Below are 13,130 nucleotides of genomic sequence, written 5' to 3'. Positions count from 1 at the left end.
GTCAGAATTATTGGGAAGGGGGGGAGGATTTGGTCAGAGAAATGGTTATTGCCATTATTGAGAGACAGCTCGAAAGTCAATGCTTAGGCATATAAAGCTCATGCTGTAATAGTCATTGCAGCTTTTTTAGGTGTGAATAGAGATGGCTTTTCCTTCAGTGTAATTCAGAACAAATATCTAACTTAAAGATATTATCTGGGTTTTGTATCAGAGTATCAGAAGCATTTGCTGAAAGAAACAAGAGCTGGTAGAAAAGCTAGTGAAAAGACAGTTTTGTTTTGCTGTGTTGAGCAGACATCCAGCCATCAGGGGATGTCAGGCTGAGATTTATCCTAGCTAGAAGGAAAAGGTATGGGGTTTTTTTTTCAGCTCAGCTTGAAGTGGTCAGAGGTCTTGTCAAAATCCTATCAATGGTTGCATCTTCCACTTTTAGGACTCTCTTTGTGGGAAAACCAGACCATGGCACAAAGGAGTTCTGCAAAGTATGGAATAAATTATTTTAGAGATGTATAGTAACAAGCTGTGCAATAGGCCTCAAGTACTATCTTGTTGAAGATAGTACAGCGTCTGTTATAGTGTTGTGCAAATGAAGTGCCCAGACACAGCCAGTTCTCACTTGTGCAAACATTGGTAAAAAAATTTTACCGATAGTTAATTTAGTCACGTCTCTAGATCACGACAATGTCGCAAGGTTTTAGCATGACTGGTTTAGATTCAGTTTTCAGGCTTAAGACCGAGTGATTTTTATTTTCTATTAGCTCTTTTCAAGCACACAAGGTGTGATCAAAACCAGTGCTATGTAATTTATCTAGACAATCAGCAGGGCCTTATAAACAAGCAGTGGCTGGTCTGGCAAAGGCTGAACTTCACTGCTGAACCTGCCTGCTTAAGCAGGTTCAGTGTAATTCATTTTATATAATACTTTTACTTCTCAAAAAAGCTAGTTCTCAGCAAAATGCAGGCTGTTTTTATTAACTGCTCTGCACATGCTTTTTTTCATGCAGTGGTAATTCATTCTGTGATGTATACTTTTTGTCCTCTTTATAATTTTCAAATCTCTATCAGGAAAGTTCTTTTTACCTCAGCTGTAAGTAAATCTTTTGCTACTGTTCTTAGTATCTGCTGAGAATTGTTTATATGATTAAGAGGAATTTTGATTAGATGAGGTGTCTAATTTTAAGGCGGTCAGGGGTTTCTGGCAAGGTTGTGACTGACTTTGATTTAATGTGACTCTCATGGCTGTTTGTTTGTCTATAGTAAAGCTACCACACATGGTAAAAACATTATGACACCTTGTTGTGTGTTTCAGTTGCTGAAAACAAACTACTGCTCTGCTGCAGCCTCATCTCTTAAAGGGCAACATCATTTATGCATCCAAAATCTTTTCAAAACATGAACTGCAAAATGTTAGCGGTAATATTTTGGCAAAGTCTTTGCAGGGTTACACCCAATTTGAGGTTCTCTATCAGTCTTCACACCACTGAGAGCACTGCAGGGGAACCAGTAAGCAAACTACAAAAATTTTCTTTGGAACAAGGCTGTAGTGGAGAGAAGCAGTCTGACCTGCACGGTGGTAAATATGTGTAGATTCGTGAGCCAATTTTGTAAGCAGGCCATGATGAAGGATGAATAATTCTGACGTGATCAGAATTATTTACAAAGTTTGCATTCAAAGTCTAGCTCGCTTAACAAGAAGAGAAGCCATGGAGGTGATTGATAGCTCTGTCACAGATTTGAACCTATTTTCAGCCTATCTCTTACTACTTAGAGCTCTCTAGCATGTAAGATTCATCTACAGGTGATGAACATTTATGCAGAAACAGTGCTGTTCTGGTGCAGGAATGCCATGCCTTGAGTAGTGTATCACTAAGGCTTCTGTAGTCCCTTCAGCTTGTACTTTTAATGTTGCTTTCTCATGGTATTTTTGCTGCTTCAATTTCAGTCTCAAATGGTTGCATTGGAGCACTCTGTGTTTTCCTTTTTGGACATGTATATGTCGTGTTTGTTGACCCAGTTTCAGTGAAGAGCTGGTGCACTTTTGTTGGTTTTGTGGCATTTGGGGACTCATTCTTCTCTCAGCTTTTCCATCCTCACCTTTTACATCTGCAGCATCAGGTTCTAGAGGCAACACAGCTAAAACCCTGTGAAGGCTGTTACAGAGAGGAGCTTTAATGTTGATTGGAATCTAGCTGTGTTTTATGCACCACTGTGTTGACTAGGAACAGTAGTAATTATAGCCACTTTCAGGATTCTTCAGGGATCATGGCTGGGTTTTGCCTTTGAAACTGTAGACCCCAAGTTAGATATACCTTCTTTTTTTGACGCTTTTACATACAGCTTTAGCACAGCCACTGTCAAACATGGTTTTGAGTATCAAGAGAGTTTGGCTTTGCTTTAATTATAGGCTAGATCATACCTGTACAGTCCAGATCTCTCAACAGCTCTCATGCATTCTTTATGAAAAGCTTTCTTGAGACTCTTCTTGTGATTTAAGCAGAAGAAAGTCTTCACTATGGTTTGTATGGTTTTGCCTGCTGTGTGGTAAGCCGTTCAGAGGTTTGGAGGGGGTGCTTGACTTTGTCTTAGCCGTCTGAACCTCTGAGTTCCAGATGAACTCTGCACATCAGTTTTACTCTGTGTTTTTTCATAGGCCGCATACAGATATATTTATTTTTTAAAAAATCATACTTAAGAGAGATAATACACCAGATGTCTTCTCTTGACCTGTACATAAACTAGTCTGTAACTTCAAGTGGGGTGAGAAGTTACTAATGAGGAAGCCAGCTGCATCTCACTACATTTCAAGCCACTTAGTTAAGCTGTCAAGGACAAAAGTTGTGAAGTCCGTATTTTTGCTCTTCCCATTTTAGGAGAGATTTTTAACGTAAGCACTGTATTTGCTTCTAGCACATATTTTATCAAAAAAAGGAAAAATTATCTGAGCTTGTTCTCAGTCCCACAATGGCCACAGTTTTATAAACCTCACTTGCAGTGAAAAATTAACTGAGATTCTCTTCTCCTTGCAGAAATTTCACAGCATTCGTAAGAGTAGTTATTAACCTTTGCTCTGTAATCTTGAATAACTTCTTGGTTTGATCATGTTTCTGATATGCCCAACATTTGGCTGTCTGTAAATTCCCATTTGAACCTATGGTTGTGTAAAATACACTTCTATGTATCCATATGCCTTTAGCTGTAGGCAAGTATTCTTTGTTTCCCCTTCTAATACTAAATTTATCATCCAGAAGAATCAGCTGGCACTAGTTGTATGCTGAAGATGCTGAATAGCAGAACTCAGTGATCTGAAAAACGACTGCAGTTCAGTATGTCCAGACGTGCGAATGTGTTTCTGAAAGTCTGCTTGCCAGTTGGGGATTACGTTTAATGTTATTCATAGGGCATGGCTTGATATGATGTGCTCAGATGTTACATTTATTAGTGCAGTGGTACTGGATGCATGATATGTAACACCCCAGTGAGCTCTGGAATTTAATTGCCTGGCACTTTCTGGTGTTTCCTTTCTGTTTCAGCTTACACCCAGAGCTACCCTGTGCCTCAGAGTTTGTCCAGGGAGAGAAAGGGCAAATAAAGTGTGGCCCACAGCCCATGTGGAGCAGCAGCTCCAGAGCATTGCTCTATGTGAAGGAGCTGAATGAAACTGACTCTGATTTCCCAGCAAGAGATACACCTGTGCTTAAGCAAGTAATTGACTGTTCAGGCTCTTCAGCATTAGTGAACATTCATGTAGAAGGGATTTTAAATTTCCAGAGAAATTTCCAAATTTCACTGATTGCTCAGTGAGGTTCTATCTATTCACTTTTGTGTTGACTCAAAAATCTCATCTGAAGCAGAAGTTGAATCCCAGAAGGCTGGAGGAGCCTTCATCTGCCCACAGGCTTTCTACAGAAACAAAGCCCAGGGAGCTGCCCAGCAGCCCTCTCCCATACATACATTTGTACAACACAGCATCTGGGCAGGAATTACTTTAAACGGAAATGTGCTAGACATCTTCTGCATCTATTTGTCTGGGTGACTAACCGCAAGCAGCATGGTGCTGGCTATGTGTATCCCCTCGCACAGACCTGCATGTCCTGTTCTCCGCCTGTGTGCAACTGGGACACGGGCGGTTGGATTCCAGCCTCATAAGCTAAGCCTTAGATTTCGAAGGTCATAATATGCCAAATTTTTATTGGCAGCAACCTTAGGTTTGAGCTGCCAGAACCAGAAATGCCTCTGAAGTCAAAGGGCACCAGAGCTCCCATTTGCATCCCAAGAGCAGAGTCCTGCCTGTAACTGCCACACCGATATGAGATTGATGATGACTGCCTTACTCATTGTCTTTCTGCTTTGTTTAGCATGTATGTATCTTTGTAGCCTGTCTGTATCTTACTTGCCAAGTGGACACTTCAAGCACTGGTACTCTTGTCTTTTCTGAGCATTGTTCTCATCTGATAACTTGTTTTCCCTTTAACCCGTAGGGCTATGTATTCAGCATTGATTGATTACTGTACCCATTCAATAGCTTTAAATTCAGCCGATGTATGAATTGAAACAAAACCCCAGTGTATTTCTGCTCTCAAGGTATTGGTAAGCTGTATCTCTGCAGAAGGTATGATGGTGGGTACCTCATCTGTCTTCAATTCCTGAATGCTTGCCAGGTAACCAGTAGCGGTGGTTGCAGACTTTCTTTCCTCTCTGGCAATTAGCCCTGGTGTTATCCGTGAACTCCTATTCACACCTTACTTCTTTGCTATAACTTATATTTGGAAAGAATGGTGTATTTTTTTTGCAGAGTGCTGTCACTTACCATGTAGTGTCCTTTAGGCTCTAATAAGGAAGGATTGTCTGTGGGACTTGTTGTGCCCTCGTAGAAGTCTCAGCTGTAGTAGCTTTATTGGAATATATGTGGACTGAGAGGTCTTGGAAAGTGCTGCAACAAGAAGGAGGCCTGTATCTAATGTGTGTTCATGTGGAGGTGAGCTTCAGGGAGACTTCTGTGCCCAGCTGTATGCTGCTGGAATGCTTCAAAATGTCACGCTTGAACTTCCAGTATGTATAAATTAATTTCTCTAATGTAGAAAACCACATTTCCATCTCTTGTATGGTACATTTAATCTTGATATTGCAGTTAATTAATTTTTTTCATGTCTGTGCCTAGGAATGGAGGAGGTAGCCAGTGTCATGGGGTGGTGTTTCAAGCATAAGGTTGTGAGGAAGTGCTGCTTTACCTCCCTAGGGAGTCAAATAAGCAGTGGAAGTAGTAGGCTCGTACAAAAGGATGGTAGTGTAGGCACCAGGTAGCACTGAGGCATTTTATGTTTATTCAGGACATCTCTGAACTACCCCAAAACAATAGCTCTTGCTGGCACCTCCTTTTTTAAAAGAGAAAACCAACACAACTGTTTGTTGTACGAGTGGTGTGGTGTTTGGTTTTGGTTTCTTTTTATGCTAGGAAGAGCTTGCTCTGCAATTAAATAGACACAGAGGGACTTCCACTCTTTCTGAGAAAGAAAGAGATCACAGCTATAGTTTAACTGTGTAACAGTGCTCCTGCTGCTTTTCATGATGCCTTTCATCACAACTTACAGCTCCTTGGTTTCTTCCTTCTTCCACTCCTTTGGATGTGGAAGCTTCCTGTGGTTTCACTGTCAGGATTTTTGCTCCTATTCTGCATCTGTGGCTATATAATGTTGATCTTAAAGAGGCAGTTACAGGGCTATGTGTATTCCTCAAACTGAATGATGAGCAGCCTCTTAACTAGGAAGTCGTTAATTTCCAACATTCTTTGATGAATTCTTTAATTAAAATATATTATGGTGATTGAGATAAGGCCAGCAGAGAGCAGCAGCTCCCTTTCATCACTGATGGGATTCACGTAATTCAGCACATAAATGAAGTTCCTCTGGAAAATCCAGGACTGCTTCCTGGACCAGCCCTGATTATCCCAAATTACACCCAGCTACTGAGAGTGTGATGAAAAAGCCTGATGATGTGTCTGGATTGTCAATAGGACATCAGCTGGCTTTTAAATTCCCCCTCAACAAGCTTCCCTGCCTGCTAACAAAATCCTTATCATCTCAACCTCTCTGACGGAGGTATGGTGGCTACTGATGCGGGGAACAACGATTTGGTTGTAGTCTGGACTATACCTGCAGGTGGAGTTACCCAGAATTAGGTATTTGCATGTTGTCTGTCCCAGTTGGCACCTGTGTTTCCTTCTGTATAGACAGCCTTTTAGATTACAGTTTTGTACAGGCTTGTTTGTGACCGGGGTACATTTGCAAAATGTCTTGTGACAAGTGATACAGAGACTATATCATCTTGCTATAGGAGTGCAGTGGTTTTACACTGATTCCACAGACTAATGGAGGGGATTGGACAGTGGCAGAGGCTCAGCTTTACAACCCTTAGGCAATGAAAATTACATCTAAGATTTTGTTAGCATTATGCTTTTAGTATTAATTGTAGTAGTACTTTTAGTAGTAATAAATACAGTAGATATTCTATTTGTTGTATTTATAAAATTTACAAATAAACAACAGACTTCTCAGCGTATTAATAAGAGGGAAAGATAATGTGTGGCGGTAGATCTGTAATGGGTGTATTTGCTTAAAGAAAAGAGGTTGGAAATTCATAATAAAGAACAAGATTAAAAGCACAGGATAGAAAAGCGAAGAGTGGAAACAAAGCTGTGGATATGTCTGGGCGTGCTTAAGTGACTTCTCTCTGGTAAGTTACTAACCCTAACAGAAGTAATAGTTTTGCCTTAAAGACTGTCAACCCTTGGTTGGGTGGGTTTTTCTGTTTTGTTTTAGTTTGGTTTGGTGTGTCTGTGTGTGTGTGTGTCTTTGTTTGTTTTTTTTTCTTCTTATAAAACATAATGGAAATTTTCTTCCTGTCTCACACTGGAGTTAAATTCCCTTTAGAATATTATTTTCAGTGTGATTCTTATCCTTAAAAGAAAGAAATGAGGTCACTACCTGTACTTAGTATAGCTTACTCTTATTTCTCCTTCCCTTTTGTCTTTGTCATAAAAGTTACTGTCTCTTTCTTCCTAAACTGCTTTTATTTTTCAAGTCAGACTTCCATGAAAAAAACACCTGTTTTGTTTGAAGTCTGTCACTTGCATAAGTTTGTATAAAGAGCAAAATGATTTTAAGTAATTTTTAAATAGAGGTCTTACAGTAAGTGCAGCAGTTTTCCTGACTTTCTGAGAAACCGAAGTATGTAGGGAAGCCAGTAGCGCAAAAAAGCAGGAGATGGCTGCATTTGTGCATGCTGCTCCCTCATTTGCTGAGCACTCTACTGTCTGTGTTCTCTGCTGGCATTAAAGGCAAGTGCATTACAAATGGGAAAGATTTTTTTTTCAAAGATAAAACTCCCAGCAAATCCCAAAGGCAACTCAAACCTTTATTTTTATTTTCTTCACTGTATTGACATTGTCCTTTTATGCAAACTTAACTGTAAAACACTCTTGAGATACTGCATAGAAAATACATATAGGAAAAAAAACATATATACACTTTCATAAAAATAGAATACATCTCAACAAAATTACTTGTGTACAGTGTATTGACATTACTGAACCAAACTTACATCGTCTTTGGAGAAAAAAGTTCCATTTGCAAAACAAAACAAAGAAACAAAGAAACAAAAACCCAGAACATTTTAACTGAGTTGGGAGTACTGAGCTGGATATGGGTTTGAGCTAAATAAATGGTTATACAAGAATGTCAGTCAAAAACAAACAAAAAAAGTTATAGAATACCTGCTGTATAAAGTAGAAGTAGAGCCATGTTGCTGGTTGTTCTAAAAAACAGTGGCATCCTTAAACTTGCACCAGTTCCCAATTCACCTGTAGGTACAGTGGTATTTGCTTTTCTGTGCACATTACAATATATTACAGCCCTAATTCTATCAGGTATTTGATAAGAAAAAGAATCTAATAGAGATTAAATTGTAAAACACTCAGCAATCTTTAAAATAGGTAGACCACTTGAATTTTTTTTCCTCTGGTTAGGCTTTTCTTTAGTTTCTTTCAACAGAGGCTGCTCCTTGCTTACTGTTTTCACCTCATACTTCAGCTCATACTTTGATTTTTCTGCTGGTTTTCAGAAAAAGTGTGGAAAATGACTACTCCAGTGTAATAAATAAAGAAAGCAGTAACAGGTCCTCAAAGCCATGGATTTTCCTCTCAATTTGAAATAATGGGACTGGATAGGCAGCCTCAGAGAAGGAAAAGAGAATAGCACCACTTTTAAGTTACATGGTTCACAACTGTTTGGCAGGCACTAGAGTCAGTCTGGAAGTGGTAATACCCACCAGCATTTACAAATGTGGTTAAAATAGTGTGATTACTGTCAAGTAGTTTGGGTGTTTAATAGGGGTAGGCTGACACAGCTATATAAACAATGAAAGTTGTCCGATACTCAATATTTCCATCAACACTGTAGGATAAAGCTCTGACTCCCATGCGGTAAGTCTTTGGCTCTCGCAGCGGTCGGGTGGTGAACACTACTCCTTTCAAGTTCTCATCTCTCAGGGCAAATGGGATTGCTGGGTCCTCATCTGCCATTAAGAAAGTTGTCCTTGGGTGCATGACTTGATCATGAGTATAGGCAACCAGCCGGATTAAATCCTGGCCAGCAGCTATGCCAAAGGGGAGGGAAAGGAGTTTGTATTCCAAGGCGTAGGTACTCGGATCACACTCCAAGTCGTTGGCTGGGCAATTTTTGAGACAGAACCTAAGAATAAGCAGAGTACTTTAGTCCAGGAAGAAGGCACAATATTATAAGTACTGCAAGAGGTCTTAAAGGAGAAAAATCTTCCCCTGTTTACCCTGTGGCAGTATGCAGATTAAAACTTCTGTATAAAGATAATATGCTCATGCACTCTTTATCCATCATTCCTTTAAAGTTGCAGCCTAGTTTGAAGTTCCATTTTCACCTCAACAGAATAATCTCAGAAAGTGCCAAAAGGCAATATAAAGATGCAGATACAATATTTGTTATTGAAGTCAGTGGTGCTATGTTTCTGTGACCTTGGTCTTAAAACATTAGAGTTGGAAAGATTGGTTTAAAATGTACCAGGCAGCTCCATTTGAGGTGTTTGTGCGTTAGATCATAAAATAAAGAATTTGGAATGAAGAAGAGCAAAGTAAGCTTTACTTCTATTAATCAAAAGTCAGACTAGGAGGTCTTTGCTAGCTTTGCTTGTCAGTGCTAACAGAGGTCAATGAACATCACACCCATTTTAACGTGTCTTTCCAGTTGAGTTTGATCACAAAAGATGATTTCTGACTGAAGCAAGCTATTTCCTTGAGTATATTAAAAGATTACAAGAAATCATGTTTTGTAAGGGAAAAAACAGGGAAACAGAGTAACTTAAACCCAACAAAATTTACCATGAATGACAGCATTATTTTTGTGACTAAAAGAATACGTGAAATGCTTTGAAACATGTTAGGCTGTTAGAGAAGTCAGAAACCTCAGATGCAAAGGCAGCCCTATAGTCTGTGTGTATAGTCTATAAGTGACTATGTGTATAGTCCATAAATGACAACTGAATGACACCAAATAAGCAGAAAGAAATCGTGGTGTGCTGCCTGCTGGGGTTCCTATAGTAAAGGAACATTCTGGTGCTATTTCCTTTTGAACTAACAGAGTAATGTTGCAGGGATATTGACAGCCAGCCAGCTCACCTGCACCCGCTGCATTCTGTTTGTGCTGAGGGGAAACATGGATACTGCTGCTTGTCTTGAATGTCAATGCTTTACCTTTTGCTAGTATGAGCTTTATTGGTGTCAAAGTTTCTTGCTTAGTGAATACAGATTAAGGATTTGAGCTTGGGGTAAGTGAAAAGGAGGTGAAAATAAAACGTACCCAGAAAGAGGCTCTCGCTGGTAGTTTGGTGGACAAGGTGTGTCTATACACTGGTAGCTTCCTCTCATGTTGAAACACATCTGATTTGATCCACAATTAATGTTCTGTTCAAGGCACTCATCAATATCTGAATGTAAGAAAACATGCAAACGGTAAGTTGCTGGTAGAAGAATTGAAGGGTTAAAAACTAGCTGTGTAAGGGCTCAGCAGACTGCAGAGTGTACCTCTACGCACAGTGAAATCTTTCAGAATCCCGTCTTGATGTCTGAGACACCGGAGCCGCTAGTGCCAATACTGCACATTTATTCATTTATTATTGTTGGCATTTTATTACTGTGCTGGATGGCATATTGTGCAAGAGCTGCCCTTCAGTCTTGATCCAATATAAACTGCAGTTGTCTTGTCAATAGAGCTATCTTGTCAATAGAGCTAATTAAGTCCAGGGATTTTTGGTTTTGTGGTTTTTTTTTTTGGGGGGGGGGGGGGAGGGGAGAGAACAGAAAATCTGACAGTACCCACAGTACCTTTTTTTGACAGCGGTAGGTTAAGGATTATACTGGGTTTGACCCTGAAGCTATTGTCTACTTGCCTGGAGTTAGATGTGTAATGTAAGGTCACCTGAGAACCTCAGAGAACAAGAAGCTGCTATTGTATAATTTGCTTTGCTTTACAAAACATTAAGACATGAAATAAAAACTTTTCTGAAACTTGAAATTCTGCATATGTTTCTGATCATTCAAAGGGACCTCTGTACCTTGGCAGGTTTTGCCATTGGGCATAAGGCGATAACCAGATGGACAAGCACACTGGTAACTTCCCAGGCTGTTTCTGCATTCATGCTGACATGTATGTCTGGTTTCACATTCATCAATGTCTGTGGAAAGAAACACGAACATGTACACATCAGGATTATTTGAACCTGGTATCGAACAGAGGTTTTTTTTCACTTATTTAGGTACAAGCATATGCATAGAGTTGGTGGAAGTTGTCTGGATCTTCTTTTCTGATGGGGTCGAACATCTAAGACTAGCAAGTCCTTTCACACCTTACCTGTGCCACTCCTTGTAACTTTTTAACAATTAAAGTCAGGTTTGAGGGGTCATCACCTCTTTTAGTAGCAGCCATACAATAACACATACTCTAGCTGAAGAGACCAGTTGTGATGCAGAGTTCTGGGAAAAAAGGAGGATGTGTAATCTGTATACATCAACAAGGTTATACAAATGCAGTCTTGCCCCAGAAAGCAAGCTATGGTGCCTGGTAATATTGTTTTAAGCAATATGTTTAGGAAACATCCGAATTAGTTACCTCAACAGAGGAAGCCTTGACAGTGGGAGAGTTGTTCTTACAGTTAATCCCTCCTCAGGCAAAGCTCTTTCCCTTCCAAACTGATCTTCCCCATGCCACAGGGTTGAATTAAGCTCAGTATCTGGGAACGCTACCATTAAATGCTCTTAGATTTTATTATTTTTCTTTTTAATTCCCCTCTCAGATACAGACATACCAGACCACTTTATGTAAAATTTTCAAAGCAGAGTAGTGTGATTTAGGCACAGATCATATATCATTATAATACCATTTGAAACATCTGCCAAATTCAGGACAGCAATAGAGAGCCTACTAAAGTTAACCTCAGGCATTTCCAACTTTATATGATATATATTGGTATGTAACTGACCAAAAATTCTGGCTGCTAGAATCTAGCTGTAGATCACTATTTAACCTGGAAGGGTATTGTGTCTCCTATGAAGTGGCATATATGCTAGGGTGAAGTACATAGCTACATACTATATGTATGTACATATGTACTGTATAGTACTGTTAAATGCACTGGGACAAGCTATAATAAGGCCTAGCCTGTATTACTGTTAGACCCAAATGCAGCATATTATCACAATAAATAAACAGAATGTTTGTTTTTTTTTCTTAAAATACTCAAAATGTGAGTTAAGTTGTCAAAGTCTGGCTTAAGAGAAGCATATTTAGGAAAATTAATTAATTTTTCATAACCTCCAGAAACCTGGGGCAGAGCTGCCAGTTACCACAACTGCCCTGCTCTCCTCATCAGGGAAAAAGAAAGGGCAGAGCAGTCATTGTCACAACTTACAACAAATCCCCTATTTGTTTATTTATAATCAGTCTCTCCACTCTCACCTGCTATCATAACTACAGATCACTAAAAATCTCTGCTTATATCACCTGTATGGTAGTGACCAACCACCCTGCAGTAGTGCTGGCATTGGCCCTAGTATGCTCAGTTCTGAAGTTTTTATTCAAAACCTTTTGAAACCAAATTACTACTACCATCAGTGGGACTCTGATAAAAGCAACCTCCCCTGGACTAGACTGGGTCTGTTGGTGTTTTTTGAAGTGAGAAAATTCACAAAGTTGACCTACCATAATCAGAAGAAAGAGAATAACAGAGGGAGATAATTTGCAAACACAAAATAAGCAGCACAATTAAAATAAGAGGTTATGAAAGAGGAGGTTTGAAAACGGTTTTGCTACAACGTGCTCAAGAGACAAGAACATGCAGAACTCTAAATATATCAGGGTAATTGGAAAAAAACCACAACACAGCACCACAAACCATCAGCCCCTTATATATATTAAACAGTAACCTAACAATAAGGACCAAAACAAGACAATTGCATAGATATGACTGACATTTACCTACACATCTGTTATTTCTTGCCTCATAGCCTTCAGGACAAGTTTCTCTAATGTTCCTTCTAGTCCTGGAGAAAGGTATTCTGCTGTTCCTATACTCTGAGAAGGAGCTGTAGAGATTTGAGGAGTGCCTGTAATATTGTTGAGGTTGATAGTTGTCTCTCACAGGGGAGAATTGAGCATAGTTATAGCTATTGTAATAGGCACCATAATTTGGCAATCTCTCCAATCCAGCGCAAGATTTCCCATCACCTAATAAATGTTGTCCAGGTGGACAGATACACTTGAAGCTGCCGGGGGTGTTGGTGCATTGAAATGCACAGGGCTTAGGCACTTGTTCACATTCATTAATGTCTGCTCATGTGACATGATCCAGAGCAACAAACCATGTGGAAAGGAGAAAAAACAAACAAACAACAACACATAACTATATGTATATATATACATATATATTTATCTCAGTCTGTGGAACAAACTGAAGACATAGAAGTCAGATCTTGAAGACAGTAAAATATGGCAAACACAATGCCAAGTAGGCTGGCTTCTCTAGCCAGAACACTAATATACCTTTATTCTTCC

At 39.5% G+C, this 13,130-nt stretch overlaps 1 protein-coding gene across 6 annotated transcripts in view; it reads right to left on the bottom strand.

Annotated features, from left to right (window-relative positions):
- Positions 1-7,915: 7,915 nt before the first annotated feature.
- HMCN1 (hemicentin 1) overlaps positions 7,916-13,130 on the bottom strand; it is a 190,655-nt gene continuing 185,440 nt past the window's right edge. For 5 of the 6 annotated variants that reach the window (XM_057427409.1, XM_057427412.1, XM_057427415.1 and 2 more), the window contains 4 exons: positions 12,555-12,905; positions 10,636-10,755; positions 9,882-10,008; positions 7,916-8,744 (listed from right to left, as the gene is read on the bottom strand). In XM_057427409.1, coding sequence (XP_057283392.1) covers positions 8,378-8,744; positions 9,882-10,008; positions 10,636-10,755; positions 12,555-12,905 — 965 coding nt within the window. In that variant the 3' untranslated portion in view covers positions 7,916-8,377. The remainder of the gene's footprint in view (positions 8,745-9,881; positions 10,009-10,635; positions 10,756-12,554; positions 12,906-13,130) is intronic. The other variant, XM_057427413.1, reaches the window with a different exon arrangement.

Source organism: Pezoporus wallicus, unplaced genomic scaffold, assembly GCF_028554395.1.
Source record: "Pezoporus wallicus isolate ANWC-B61680 ecotype Strahan unplaced genomic scaffold, APGP_CSIRO_Pwel_v1 scaffold_7107, whole genome shotgun sequence".
Lineage (NCBI taxonomy): Eukaryota > Metazoa > Chordata > Aves > Psittaciformes > Psittacidae > Pezoporus > Pezoporus wallicus.
The sequence above is the reverse complement of the archived record's forward strand: the minus strand, read 5'-3'. Positions and strand labels throughout refer to the sequence as shown.